At 42.6% G+C, this 14496-nt stretch overlaps 3 protein-coding genes across 3 annotated transcripts in view; 2 read left to right on the top strand and 1 right to left on the bottom strand.

The window, feature by feature from the left end:
* Positions 1 to 743: 743 nt before the first annotated feature.
* Positions 744 to 3994, bottom strand: nudt5 (nudix (nucleoside diphosphate linked moiety X)-type motif 5). The gene is made up of 8 exons (XM_062560354.1): positions 3904 to 3994; positions 3494 to 3558; positions 3037 to 3104; positions 2900 to 2952; positions 2689 to 2796; positions 2482 to 2577; positions 1828 to 2316; positions 744 to 1740 (listed from the first exon to the last, which is right to left on the bottom strand). The coding sequence occupies exons 2-7, from the start codon at positions 3548 to 3550 to the stop codon at positions 2147 to 2149; spliced, it is 552 nt and encodes a 183-aa protein (XP_062416338.1). The 5' UTR covers positions 3551 to 3558; positions 3904 to 3994; the 3' UTR covers positions 744 to 1740; positions 1828 to 2146.
* A 548-nt stretch (positions 3995 to 4542) lies between these two features.
* On the top strand, positions 4543 to 9628 carry cdc123 (cell division cycle 123 homolog (S. cerevisiae)). The gene is made up of 13 exons (XM_037462494.2): positions 4543 to 4687; positions 4967 to 5038; positions 5246 to 5303; positions 5767 to 5799; positions 5990 to 6085; positions 6431 to 6537; positions 6887 to 6938; positions 7125 to 7200; positions 7736 to 7858; positions 8196 to 8224; positions 8302 to 8406; positions 8498 to 8635; positions 9105 to 9628. Exons 1-13 carry the CDS (start codon positions 4563 to 4565, stop codon positions 9150 to 9152), a joined length of 1062 nt encoding a protein of 353 aa, XP_037318391.2. The 5' UTR covers positions 4543 to 4562; the 3' UTR covers positions 9153 to 9628.
* Positions 9629 to 12430: 2802 nt separating this feature from the next.
* The window catches only part of camk1da (calcium/calmodulin-dependent protein kinase 1Da), a 33215-nt gene continuing 31149 nt past the window's right edge, over positions 12431 to 14496 (top strand). The window contains exon 1 of the mRNA XM_037460627.2: positions 12431 to 12620. Within this exon, the coding sequence (XP_037316524.2) occupies positions 12523 to 12620 (98 nt within the window). The 5' untranslated portion in view covers positions 12431 to 12522. The remainder of the gene's footprint in view (positions 12621 to 14496) is intronic.

Raw genomic sequence — 14496 nt, 5'->3', positions numbered from 1 at the left:
AGCGTATTCCGCCACTTACTACACATGAGTGTGTAAAGGGACTCATGGCAATGCTAAACTATTGTTCAATTAAAAAAAAAACAATAAGTAAATAACGTAGTATTATTTTCATTCGACCTGAATGTTCGTAAACATAAAAGCTTTGATTCTGTCTGGTTTTATTATTTTATCTTATTTTATTCTTATGTTTTGCACCTTGATGTGTAACATATGTTGCAATAAATGGTTTCTGATATTGTATATTTATTTTTGATAATGGTTAAATAAAGGATTTTGCCAAAGGTGATTTGTTGTAGTCTTCTTGCAGTTGGCAGGAATGTTTTCTTGTCCAAAGCTGGATCATCCTGGTGGAGAAAGTGCCTAAAAGGCCTATACCCCCCCCTCCCTCCCCACCCCATGAATAATCACCCCCTGCCAGACGAGCTGTATTAGTTCTACTGTAGACTTGAAAGACAATGGGATATACCTGACTCCATCCCCCATATTTTCTCATGCCTCTGTACCCTCCTTCTCAGTGACGACCCGCATTTCTGGAAGGATAGGCTTTGAAAAAAGCAAAATCCCTGCCAAGACTCACAACACCTCGCCTTGAGTCTGTTGGTGTCACCAGCTCCAATGCTGCTCCCCCAGCAGAGCACATACTACAACTGGTCAGACACACAGAGTAAGTATTTTCTCTTCTGCCACTTTTTTGGCTGTTTAAATCAGTTTGAGATTATAAAAAAACACAATGTTTGGGAAAGTAAAAGTAGAATAACATTTATTAAATGGTCAGTCATTTCTAGTCTAGAGTACAGCAACAGTATTGTTATTTGGCACAAAATGAATTATTTCCTATTGATCATTTGCTACCTTTATCACAACAGCATCTGTTTTACATTACAGTGGAGTTACACAAGAAAAAAAGCAAAAATGGTTTGTTAATACCTCAAAAGAATGCATTATGTGTTAATATTATAACAATGCAGGGGTTATTTATAACTAACTGGTTGTCTGGTTTGTCTAAAAATGGACGATTTCCTCTGTTCTCAGCAGCCCTTTAGACAAATATGCATGCTTAAAGTGTTTGGAGGTGAGTTTTTTGCAGCCATTAAGTCTGCAAAACAGTATGTTAGGAATGTTTTTTTGATCACTCAGTAAAAGCAGCGTCTCATCAAACTACACGTAATCTCATAAAAATAAAACGGGGGACATTTTTAGTCGTTCTAGACTAAAGGCTGTTGAGTGTGAATGATTAAACAATGGGCCAACCAGAGTATGCGTCAGTCCTGGGGGGGTTAGGTAGTACCTCCATAGTGACCACCACAAAGTGGGCCAGCAATTGTAAACAGAACTCCTTCATACGTTCATTTCCAAAAACCACTGCCATTTCCAGACTTCCATTTCATAATTAGACGTCTGCATTCGGTCAGTTTAAAACGCAGTTGTTAATATGTCTTCCAGATTTCATTTTGCTCTATGGATGGTCGTTATACATCGCAGATATAACTTAAGGAAGTTACTTGCGTCTGAAACCACATTTAAATAACATCCTACTATAATTTGGAAGGCCTTTTTTGCTGGTCCTATGTTGTATGCCCATTGTAACAGAAAAGAACATTTACTTTTCTCTCATCCCGAATGTTTGCCTTCACTGCTTCAGGACGGGGAGTTCCCTCGGCTTAAAGAAGGCCTGAACCATCCCCATGGCGAAGATGTACACTTTGGCATCCACCACAATCTTTTCTTTCTTCACGAGATCTACCGGATAAAAGCATAAGTCAGTGTTACTCCTCGCTCTCGTAATAATACCATCGCTTTAAAAAATAAATAATCCTAAAGCCTCACCATCTATTTTCACCTGGAATTCATCGAGTGGTAAGAGAATGACTTCAACAAATTCTGCAAGAAGAGCATACAACCTTGATTTGATCCAGGATACATTTTATTAATTTTATCTAATGTATTTTAAAAAGGAAAATAACTCACCTCCATCACCTGCAAGGAAGAACAAAAGAGAACATTAATGTTAAAAAACACAATTAATATAAGTATATCCCCGTTTTCCTTTGCCTGGCTTCGTTTGTACCCAAAAGTGTTCAGTTATAATGTTGAAATGTTCCCTTGAATATCACTCATGCGCTTCACTTGAGAATTCTGCCAGAGATCAAAGATTACATAAATATTTGAATAGACAAGACAGTTGGAGATGAGTAAAGGAATCTGCACTCTCACCGAGCTGCTGCGTTGGGTTGATATTCTCCCCCTCGTCTCCGTTGATGTTGACCATGACCATCTGAGTGGTGCAGTTAGACAGACCGGGGTCCAGACAGGTCACTGTGATCAAGACAATAACATAACTACTTGTTTTTTCAAAGAAATGATAGTATGACTCATTTTCACCTTTGGCCACTTAATCTCTCCAACACACAGAAGATAAGATAAATCCAGAAGAATGTGCCTATGCAATCACATGCACAGCAAATCACAGTGTGAAGGTACCTGGAGTGATTCCCACAACTTCCCCTTTGTAGCCAGTTTCTTCTTTTAGCTCCCTCAAAGCAGCCGCCTCAGCACTTTCCCCCTCGTCAATCAACCCTAAGCACAGCAGAGCCAAAAACAAACCGAAAAATGAATACAAACACAGATGTGGCCTCAACTTGCGTTGCATTTCAATTAGTTCCAATCTGTCGAGAAAACCTTTCCGACCTGCAGGAAACTCCAGAGTGTGGCATGCCATGGGGGGACGGAACTGCTTCACCATCACCACGCAGTCTTTGTGCAGCGTCCGCTTCAGCAGGGCGATAATCCCAACACCTGCGGGAGAAGTGTGTTACAGCCTGCGGGACTCAACGGCAGCTTCACGAACCAGTTGAAACATACAAATATTTATACATTTACGTATCGAGGACGTGCTCACCATCTGCTTCGGTGTTGGTTTGCCTTGTTGTCCGCTTCACGGTCTCCCAGGTTCTGGTGGAGGGAAAAACAAAAGGGTTTAAAACAGCACGTGCGCGTGGTTGTGAACACTGTGGCAGCCCACACCCACAACAGTACCTGGTGCTTCCGGAGCGGTCCACGTACGTGGTCTTCTCCAGCTTTAGCCATTTGCCTGCAGCCATAAGCTGCAAAACATAACGTTGTGTGATCACATTACTTCACAGCTAAACAGCTTAGTCGAAAAATAGGTTACAGTGTGAGCTACACTAATCTCACACAACTCTTCTCTATAAGAGAAGCATGCATGCAGTATACAAAAAAATGTGGTTCTTGCAAAAATCAAAAGCCAATACATCGAATATATTTATTTTATATGTCAATCAATAAATCTAAAAGGGCAATTTGTATTAATTGAACATACAATGAAACGAAAATTGGCCAATTATATATTGAGTCTTGGTTAAATAAATTGCCAGGTGTAAGGAATATAATGTGGCAGAAAAGGAACGTTCTGTGAGTGTGATTTAAAGATGTGTGTGGAGAATTTAAAGTGTGGAGCATAGTGATCACTTGCCTCTTCTCCCACTATGTGTGGAGCAGCAGGCACTTTGGGTTCCTCGGCGTGGCTCATTGTCCCAACTGTGAAGGGGAGGAAAGTGGAGTCAGCGAGCTTCAGTTGAAAATGTGATAACGTTCGCTTCAAGCTAAACTGGAAACAACAAAACAGAGGTCCAACCACCATGTCCCGGTAGAAAAGAGAGGCCAATGTTACACGTTTCTGATCATGAGTTGCTCAATTAACGTTAGCTGCTACAGCCATGCAACGCTAACAGGGTTGGACAGGGGTTCGGCTGCCTTTCAGCCTCTCGATTCGTTTCTTTATCTGACGCTAGCGAGCAGCTTTATGCTACATAATGCTATCGGAGCTTGCTCAGTTTAAACTTTGGATAATCGGTTCAAATGAACAAAGTAAACTAAACTCACGTGAAGTCAGCACCCTAGCAGAAGCAAAGATTGGAACGGAACAGTGACGAGTCACTCTGCCACAACTTCCGGGTCCCGCAAATTTACAGCAGTCCAGTTTTATTCTTTAGCAAGATGAAAGACTTTACTAAATAGTTCATGTTTTCATTGGATACCAACATTCTGTCATTTCCATATATTGTGAGGACAAAGGCAATTAGACACTAACACACGGATAGTGCAAGATTTAGTCATAATTTATAGTCAATTTAAAAATAGACACAGCAGTTAATTGTGTCATTTAACAGCTAATATTGCACCATTATCCAAACATACTATATCTTACTGATTAACTGTAGTTAGTTTATTATGTAATTGATTAATTATGTCACATTTGAAAATAAAAAGAAATTAACAATGAAATGACTAAAGGTCCTTGAGGGACTTCTTATCTCATATACGATCTATGTCGATCTATGTCAGCGGGTTTTACATGTGCACCTAAAAAAGGTTTCCCCCGCTGTGAATACAAATTGATTACATGAATAGCAACATTAACTGTTCACCGATGGCATTTTAATAATTTGAATTAGTAACAGTGAAATCAAAGGGAAGCATTTTCTTAAAATACCAAGTCATTAAATGAGAAGGCGGCTTCGAGATTTCCCACAACAGCCCAAATGCGGAAGATATTTACCGATGGACTCGCTTCCGTTACAGGATATTGCAGCATGAAGAAGGAGCAAGTTGTAAACTGTCAGTTTTCGGTTTGGTATCCGATATTCAAGCAACATACAATTAAAAGGTAGGAAGCTGACGTTTGTAAATACTAATAAAATGTTGTCCTCGTTGATGCTGTTTAGCGAAGTCAACTTAGCCGAAAGCTAATGTTAGCTTCCAAACAGAATATTATATATCTGTTATACCTATCCTCTAACTTACATTTTTTCTAATTTTCACGCGTATTCCTACAAAATTGTGTTCGAATCACTCTCACTCTTCCATGTCCTGTTTTTGTCTGCTGTCTATTTAATGTATTGTTACATGTATACATTTGTGATATTATGCCTCTTCTTTCCTCCAGTCTGATTCTTCCACTGCCTCAGAATGTAATCGACTATTTACTGGACGATGGCACACTGGTAGTCTCTGGGAGGTACGAGGCCACTGACACGCGCAAGCACACACGTGCTGTTTGAATGGATTTGAGAAGCATCAAGAGATGCTTTTTAATGTTATAGTGACCACGTGCTGCTACAGGTTGAACCCGTTCTCCTGAGCACAGCAGTTCCTTTAAAGTAGATCTGATTCGAAAACCACTCTATTGAAAATCACCCTTCTCTTCTGTTTCCCTTCTCTTCAGTGACCACAACACACAGCAGACGTACACTAACAACAGCGACTCTGAGGAAGATATTCAGGTATGTATACGGAGACTTTGTCAGTGGTTGTTTACTCGGAAAAAAGAAAGAAACTGCCAGAAGACATATCTGCACACTTAGATCAATTCAGTGTTACGCTTTGTTGTTTGTACATAGGGCCTCGGACCTCTGGGATAATTTGAGGCGTAGCTTTTTTTTGTTCAGTTATTTGTGAAATCTGAAACCCCCACAGAGCACTAAAACTCCAGTGAACTTGCATTAGCAGCTGTACGTCTACCTCAGCTACTCACAAGTAGAGAGAGCACTTTTTTGAATCCAGAGTAAATTTATACTGCAACATTGGTGGATAGATGCACCCACACACAAATTTATTTTAGTTTTGCAGTCTGTTTTCAGTTCTTTTTATTATTTACCTCTGCCTTCAACACACGCTTGTATGGAACTGTATTTGATAGCAATGTTTACTCTGCGACCCTGTTTCTTATTCTTTGTTTCCCTCTAGTGGTCAGATGATGAGACAACATCAACCGTCACAGTGAGTACAGCCAATGTTTTTCATCAAAATGTCTGTATTTTGTATCCTCACCTGATGAAACATTTACATCACCTTCAAGTGTTCCGCATCCCTTTTATGGTGCATTCCTGCTAGCTGAATTTTACATATGCACCCTGCCGCCCTCCGTGCCATGTGAATATGTGGCTTTGTGTGTCTGTGTCTGTGATAGGCTCCTGAGTTCCCAGAATTCACTTCTATGGTGCTGGAGGCCATAAACGCCCTGGGTGGACGTGTCTTTCCCAAACTCAACTGGAGCGCTCCTCGGGTAACACATTGTCCCCAAAACATGACCACTCGTATATCAGTGACCAGGGTTTAACAGAACTATATCAAAACATCTGCTACATTTAAAACCACTGCTCAGGGGTTTAACCCATGTAATATAAGCAAAGCTCAGTGCTACCTCATTTACTTTGACTCATCAACACCTCCTTTTGGAAGCCTGAGAGAAAAACCCAGTCCTCCTCAAGAATTCAAAGTCGAGTAATTGAAATACAAATGATTGTTTTGTAGAATTTGTTTGTATTTATTGAAAAATGAGGGCTGCTGCTTCTTGCACTACACACCAGCTTTAAGCGTGTGCCTGCTTGTGTGTGTCCCTCCCTTTTAGGACGCTAACTGGATCGCTCTCAACAGTTCCTTGCAGTGTGACAGCCTCAGCGATATATTTCTGCTCTTCAAAAGTTCAGACTTCATTACCCATGACCTCACCAAGCCGTAAGCCTTGCCATCTAGCAGCAGCGTAATCACGCAGCATATTTTACATATAGATGAGAAATGATACAGCCCCACCCCTAAAAAAACAACTGGGGTTTGTCTATATGTGGCAGCAAAATACAAGTGGCAGCTGCAGATTTATACCTCTCAGCTCTGCGTGACAAACATTTACTGCAGCACACAGTGTGAGTGTGCATGTGTGTGTGTGTCTTAAAGGGAGAGATTACAGAATGCAATCTTTAGAGCAATACAGCAACCGAGCTGTAATTATAAAACCTTGTGATGCTTCAGAACATATATTATAGTTGGATATCTGTTTAACAGGTGTAACCTTCATTTACATGTGCAGATTCCTCCTATGTAGTGACCAGGACTCCCCAGATCCAGTTGTAAACTATGAGGTATTTGAAACTCATTAGCCTGTCTAATACAAGCTAATGAAACCAATATGAACACAAGTTTTACTGTAGAAAATTCTGTCTCTACTTTCTCTGCGGTTATATTTGTGAAATGTTCTGGTCTTGTCCCCTCTGCGTTGCTGCTTGTCTAATGTTCCCGTTGCTGTCTGCGTTGTCCTCTGCCCCCAGCTGGTCCTGAGGAAGTGGAGCGAATTGATTCCTGGCGGAGAGTTTCGCTGCTTCGTCAAAGAAAACAAACTGATTGGTAATATTGCACCCTCCATTTGGGCTTTGTGCTAAAACATTTGGATGAAGACCTGCTTATAGGAAAGCAGTTATTGTTTTTAGCCAAGGAGGTTACGTCCAATGGTTTCTTAACTTTACTCGAATGTTTATGCTACATTTTATTTGTACTCCAGTCCGATGATTAGAGATGACACTATGACCAGCAAATTGATTATAATGAGCGTATCCAAGAGATACTTTATAAAGAAGCCGCAGCATTAATGCACCACCATTTACAATTTAAATGGGCCATTCTATATAATGACTGCTTTTAAGTACATTTTGAGGCCACTATGTTTGAGTAGCATGGGAGTATCATTTTAAAAACGGTGTGTTTACTGTTTAACATGTTTTAATTCCTTCATCCACCACCATTTTTACCTCAAGAGGGCGAGATGGCGAGATGGTTCTTCTTTTAACAGAACTGAGCCTGTCCTCGTCTCCATCGTAGCACTGATGACATGTTGTTTGAGCTGATTCAGAGAGGATTAAACGGTGCGTCCGTCTCTTCCCAGCCATCTCCCAGAGAGACTACACTCAGCACTACCAGCACGTCTTGAAGCAGGAGGAGCAGATCCTTCACGCCATACAGGCCTTTTTCAGCCAGCACATCCAGTACAACTTCCTGGACGAAGACTGTGAGGATCGCCGACATTTCGTCATTTTTTATAATATTTTATTACTCTCCGCATTGAAAGCTTCACACTCTTGTCAGGCATTAAGAAATTGCTCCAAATACATTATTTTTCAATCACATAAAAAAATGTTCCTTGTGAAACTAGCAGATACATTTAGACAGTGTATACTTAATTTGAAATGTCTGGGAAATGCTGTCATTTCACTCAAACATACCAATAAATAATAAAACCAGGGAAACTGATCCCTTTGAAGTGGTCTCAAGCTGTATCTACGCATGTGTAATGTGACTATATATGTGTGTAATTGTTTACGTTGTTGTCTTTGCCTGTTTTACAGTTGTGTTGGATGTCTACAGAGACAGTCAGGTGAGCACTCAAATTACTTTTTACGTAGTCTCTTTGTTTTTGTTTGACACTCGGGCACTTTATGCGTCTGTTTGCAGGGGAGGGTGTGGCTGATCGACGTGAACCCGTTCGGCGAGGTGACCGACTCGCTGCTGTTCAGCTGGGAGGAGCTGACGTCCGGGGGAGAGATCGCCCAGCTGCAGGTCAGCCATCACGACACACGCGCTTTTCTAAAAAGGGAGTAAAGATGCCAATCGATACTGAAAGCGCTTTCGCCGTTTTCCTGCCGTGCAGGAAGGCCCGGCGTTTCGCTGCACCACCAGCGAGGTGACGGTGCAGCCCAGTCCCTGTCTGAGCTACAGAATCCCACGGGACTTCGTCGACCTCTCCACTGGAGAAGACGCCTACAAACTCATCGACTTCCTAAAACTGGTAGGAAGCAGTTTCCTACGAGTGATTACCAGCATTGAACAGTGTAATAGTGTGGGGCTTAGAATTACGTTTTCACAGACACACACACACACACACACAATTCCCCTTGCTACAGATTGATGTATGTCATGAAATTGGTTCTTTCTAGCTCGCTTTGTTTCATAAGGAGGTTGAATAGATGAATAATATGATCAGGGACATGAGCTGAAAGGGTTGACACCCAGAGTGGGTTTTTCATCTCCGCTTTAACCCGGTGGAGTACTAGTACCCTGAGAGATTAGTTTACTGCAGGGAAAAGAGAAAACTTTCAAAACAAATTGAATATTTATTTTTTGTTTGAGAATCTCTGACTTAAACTACACGGTTGATATATTGTAGAAGGTGAGATGACAATGAATCTAAAATCTGTCCCTTCTGGTGGTTACAATCAAAAGTTTGATCTCTGCTGTTCTGTCTCCTCTCCTAACAGAAGAAAAGCCAACAGGAGGAGGAGGAGGAGGAGGAAAACGCTCCATAGTGACTCACAGGGAAAGAGCACTTATAAGGCTTCGACTCAGCTACTCGTTACCCTCTTTCCAGTTTTATTTCTCTGTTGGGGGGGTGGGACGAGGGGGGGCCGGCAGTGATTAGTTGTTGTTTTTTTTTTCTTATGGAGAGGGAACAAATGTAAGCAAATATATTCACAAACACTGTAGAGCATCCCAGCATTTATACCCCTAATATACAAATATGCGTGTGTATTAGTTTACTAATCTTTATTTCAGCCCAAATAGCTGGAAATTAAAAACTGAATCATACTCGGCGCACGACTCCTCGTACGCCACTGCTCGTGTGTAAAGGACAGACTTTTTTTCTATGACCCTGAAGCCGTTCACCAGAGTCACCATCCACACCACCCCACCCATTGCACCTCGTCGCTCTTATCCAGCCTTATTATTCCCCATTATGAATCACTGTAGACTGTAAAAATAAATAAAAAATCAAACACACCATTAAACTTCTTGTTGTGTATTGGCTCAGTTGTCAAGTCTGCCGGGTGCTGTAAACTACCACATAGAAATTGATTGTGCTTTTTTTCTTTTTTTTAAAATTGTCCTCATCACGGAACCAAACGAGCTTCTCGTGCACGGCACAGGAGTGCGCGATTTATTTTCTCCTCGTTGGATTGATTGGGCAATTAGAGGGAGATGGAAAGCGCAGGTGTGATGAGAGTTACGGCTCCCTGGGTTAAAAAGCTGTATGTGGGGAGCATTGTGCTGGGCACATATTGTGGGGGCTGGTGCAAAGTAATCTTTTTTCTAAATGAAATTGGACTTGGACTATAAAGAAACCAGGAGGAGGTGTCTTGGTGTGACCTGCGGTGCTGGAAAAGCAGATTCACCATCTTTACCAGTAAATGCAAAATGTAACCAACGATGAACTCTACTGCAATCAGTCCTAGATTAATATACATTTGTTTATGCATCAATGCAGAAATACGCAGCAACAGTTTCTGTTCCAGAGAGGTGTTGACAAAATATTAGAAATTCATCCATACAATGGGTTACTAATATTTACTCTGATTTTAAGCTCTTCCATTTCTCAGTTTTGAAAATGTATGCCCGGCCCAATCAGTTGAGTGTCAGCGTCGGCTCGAATCAGCGTCATTTTCGCGGAAAAAAAGCCATCATTACTCCCTGTGCTCCACTTTGTACCAAAGAACAGGCAGAAAACCATCTATTGAACTCAATGCTGCCTGGACACAAAATGCAATTGTTGCTCTTTAGCTGCTGGATATGGATAGAGTGTATGTGTATTGTGTACAGCTAACCGTTATATTAGAAAAATGGCTTAATGAGCAGTCCTTTAATAGCCTCTTCCGCTAATTTAAGATGATGTTGTTGTGGTGTTAACTATGATACACTTCTTTTTTGAGGAAATAGAAGTAAATTGTTGTGGTGGGTGGTACACAAAGATACAAATTTACTAGAACCAAGGACAAGGTCAGCCTGTTCCAGATAGTGATGGAGGAGCAGAAGATGGACTCAACGATGGCGGTACATCTTCTACTGAACCTTCTTGGTGATGGAGCTGATGTTTAGCTCCCACTTGAGGTCCTGTGTAATGATGGAGACGGGGAAGCAGAAGGAGTCCACAGCGGTAACGGGGGGGGGGGGGGGGGGGCGGTCACACAGGGTGATGACAGAAGATGAGGCTGGGTTCTTCCTGAAGTCCACTACCATCTCCATCGTGTTGAGTGTCGAGCTCTAAGTTGTTTTGTGTTGGTGGGAACGGCAGAGGTGTTACTAATGACATTAACCCTGGCAGCACAAATATAACGTTACGGCCGAGGGGGGATGGGTAGTTCGGTGGGAGGCCACGGGTTCACTGTGGTGACCTGAGTCAGTCTGGATGAGTTAATGTGATGACATTGATGGCCACGCCTCCTGGGCCAGTGAGTTTCCTGCATGGTGCACCATCACGATGTATGGCTGGTGGAGGGCTGCCAACGGAGAGCACTATGCCTTCATCTTGCTCGACCTTCATCCTCAATGTGAAATCCCCCTGCTCCTTCATTTGCAGCCGGTTCATCATCTTTCCATCAGGGGGAGGTCACACTAGCTGACATGCAGTAAATGGTGGTGGTGGGGGGGTGATGGAGAGGATTCGGGCGGAGGAGAGGGGGTTCTCCGGTTGCTGCTGAAGAAGAGCTGCAGTAGTTTGCAGACAGAATACTCATGAGGAGCTGAGGCTGCAACATATTGTCCTCTCCCTCCCTCCCTCCCTCCCTGCGTCCCTCGGTGTGTGTGTGTGTGTGTGTGTGTGCGTGTTGTGAGCGGTAACGATATCAACAACCTGCACCGCCACAATAAAATTCCATTTAAGGAGTAATTAATTATACAGTTAAAGTGTTTTCAATTCTGACACAGGGGAAGACGAACATTTTCAATAAGGTAGAGGTCCCGAAAAAGTGCCGACAGTTAACGATGTTAGAATTGCAGCAGCAGGTTCACAGTCAAACTAACAATACTTGACAGCTTATAATACAGGAAACTGGGAGGCGTTTACTTAAAAATAAAAGCCCAAAAGAAATGGAAAAAAAGTTCACCGTTGAATTGAAATAATTTTATAAATGATAAAAGCATCATAGTAATAACCATATAGGTTGTGGTTCTACCATGCTTTTGAAATACATTTTTTACAGATGCATTCATATTTTCTGTATTTTACCTATTAGTTGAAATTGCCTGCTTACCTGATTGTACTACTATCATTTTCAGTTTTTATTAAGTTATATAATAGAATATAAAGTATATACATAACGATAATGTTGATGATGATGATGATACTGATTTTATTAGCTCTCGTATTGGTACTACGATTTTTAATTATGGTTATATTAGTATTAGTATAGTATTATTAACACACTACAATGTAAATAATTGATAGTAGCAATGCTATCGGACAGAACATCCTAACAAACAATATAATACAAACCCCATCATGTTCGTGCACCTACGTCATGGTAATCAACGGGGAATTATTTTGAAAGCCACCACGAGAAGCGTCGTGATCTCTTCCTCAACTTGACAGCCGCTGTCCAGGCGGCCAGAGATGGGGAAGGGGAGGAGGGAGAGCGAGAAGAGGGGGAGGAGGAGGAGGGAGGCAGCAGGGACACAGTAACCTGCAGGAGGACTCAATGGTCCTGCTGCAGCGGAGGAGCACAGACCTGCGGGACTCTATAAACCTCTCTCACTCAGCTCCACTTCATTCTTCTTCATTTCAGAAACAACCCCCCCACCCCTCCTGCCCCCCCTCCGCCATTGTTGTCTTATTTCTTTCTGTTTGGTTGTTGCTCGCATCCCTCCGACACCGCAGCCCAGCGTCGGGCCGGTAGAAGCAGCGCCATGGCTCGGGAGAACGGAGACACCGGGCGAGGGGAGACGTGGAAGAAACAAGTCGAGGACATCAAGAAGATATTCGATTTTAAAGAAGTCCTCGGCACGTGAGTTGACTTCACCTCGGGTATCTCTCCACAGATACACCCCCCCTCCCCTTAACCCCCCCTGACCTCCCCCGTACCGGCCGTGCGGCTCCTCATTGCACTTTAGTTTAATTTAGAAACTAACTTACTGGTTTTAAGCATCATAATTTTATCCTTAACTTTAAAGTAACCATTTCATTTCATTTTGCTAATATGTTGACCGTTTATTATATATATATAATATAATATATAATAATAGTACAAATAGTAATAATAAGCATTGATCCATATTTATATAAATGTATAATAGCTACGTAGATATAACGTAACGTATTGGCAGGTTCATATACCATTTCTTTGTGTTTAATGTTCCCCTAGTGGTCCTGTGATATTAATATGGTCCCTTGTGGTGTTAAATCATATAGGGACTTGGCTTTTGTGCTTAAAGGTGACTTCAGAGTGGATAATCTTTTCTTTCCAGCGGATTATCTTTCTGGCACATTCTGTAACATTCCTGGACGGCTTTGACAGACAGCCATTCAGACCCCGCCTGAATGACCGTCTCCCCATTCCACTCACACACCTGGGTCATACAGAAGATATACACGCTGCAGCTCCATGTTAGGATCCATGCTTCTCCTTCCTTGTTGCATCTTCTCTGCCCTCTTCCCTCTCTTTCTCATTCTCAAAGGCAACAGGATACAGGTGCACCCCCGAAACCCTCTGACAGCTAGTCCCCGTAAGTGTGTCTGTGTGCCCGCTCGGATTTTCCTGTTGGGAGGAATTAGCTGCATCTCTATTGGACAGCAGCCTGGAGGGGGACACGCAGGACGGATGCAGATTTTGGGATTAACTTCATGGGGATTTGGAAAAAACTTCCCCCCGGACGTTACGAAGTGCAATCATGTTGTGTAATTGCTGAATGGTGATGGACGGCTTGCTGGCCTCAGTTTGTTTCTCCAGATCACATAAAATTAGGACCGGATGTGGGGGGGGGGAACACACGCACGCACACACACACACTTAGGATACAGGCTGGTAGTGGACTCAATGATCCAAATCAGCCATGTTGCAGCCACACATTAACCCGAGCTGCTGACGAGCCTTTGAAATGGATGCATCAGCAGAAAAGGTGTAGTGGGAGTTTGTGTGTGTGTGTGTTTGTGAGATGTGATTTTCGATTAGTATGGCAAAGCAGGATGAAGGAGAGGAAGAAGAGGAGACAGGGTGACTCGGTTGGAAACAGATGAGATTTTTAATCAGTAATCAAAACCGAGTTGTTGTCCAAAATGCGCTCAGCGACCCCATGACACAGGACAAGGGGACAACTGTGTGGCGCTGCAGGAGTGTCCTTACACACGGATTATAGTTTGTAGTTTGGAACATCCGGTTCCCTCCTCTCGTAGTCATCAGGCTTTGAAGTTTGCTTTTAGGGTCAGTCTAGAGGTCAGTATATACCCGCACTCCTTTTCCTTTTAAACATTGGTTTGCCACAAAGATTCTTGCCCACAACAATCTAAACCCAATGGAGAAATATGAGGAGGGAACCACCGCAATGCTTCTGGCATCTGGCTTCCAGCTACTGAAGCACATCATCCAGTGCCGCACTCTGCGACGGTGAAACTAACAGAAATAAAGATTTGCATGTTTGCCTTCCCCCCGGCCTCGGCGTCGTGTTCAGGTCCAGCAACACCTGTGTGAGAAACCCTGAAGCGAGCTGGCGTATTGCTGCAGTGTTGAATGTCTCCTGCGTCAGCGTTTCTGAGCTGCATTAGCAGTGACAGGATGTGATGTCACGGAGCTGACACTGACCCATCATAGTTTGTGTCCTCGCACTAGTGTTTGTGCATTTAAATACCTCCTCTGTTCACATTGTTGATATACCTTTTTTTCCTGC

The sequence above is a fragment of the Pungitius pungitius genome, chromosome 2, assembly GCF_949316345.1.
Source record: "Pungitius pungitius chromosome 2, fPunPun2.1, whole genome shotgun sequence".
NCBI classification, from domain to species: Eukaryota; Metazoa; Chordata; class Actinopteri; order Perciformes; family Gasterosteidae; genus Pungitius; species Pungitius pungitius.
Note: the sequence above shows the minus strand (reverse complement) of the source record. Positions and strands in the feature narration are given on the sequence as shown.

Excerpts from the sequence above, each read along its gene's own strand:
- nudt5 (XM_062560354.1), bottom strand. The coding sequence starts at position 3,550 with ATGAGCCACGCCGAGGAACCCAAAGTGCCTGCTGCTCCACACATAGTG. Across the intron at positions 2,797-2,899 it reads AACCAACACCGAAGCAGATG|GTGTTGGGATTATCGCCCTG; the intron begins GTGAGCACGTCC and ends CTTCTCCCGCAG. Across the intron at positions 2,578-2,688 it reads CACTCTGGAGTTTCCTGCAG|GGTTGATTGACGAGGGGGAA; the intron begins GTCGGAAAGGTT and ends TGCTGTGCTTAG.
- cdc123 (XM_037462494.2), top strand. The coding sequence starts at position 4,563 with ATGCGGAAGATATTTACCGATGGACTCGCTTCCGTTACAGGATATTGC. Across the intron at positions 5,039-5,245 it reads ACACTGGTAGTCTCTGGGAG|TGACCACAACACACAGCAGA; the intron begins GTACGAGGCCAC and ends CCTTCTCTTCAG. Across the intron at positions 6,086-6,430 it reads TCAACTGGAGCGCTCCTCGG|GACGCTAACTGGATCGCTCT; the intron begins GTAACACATTGT and ends CCTCCCTTTTAG.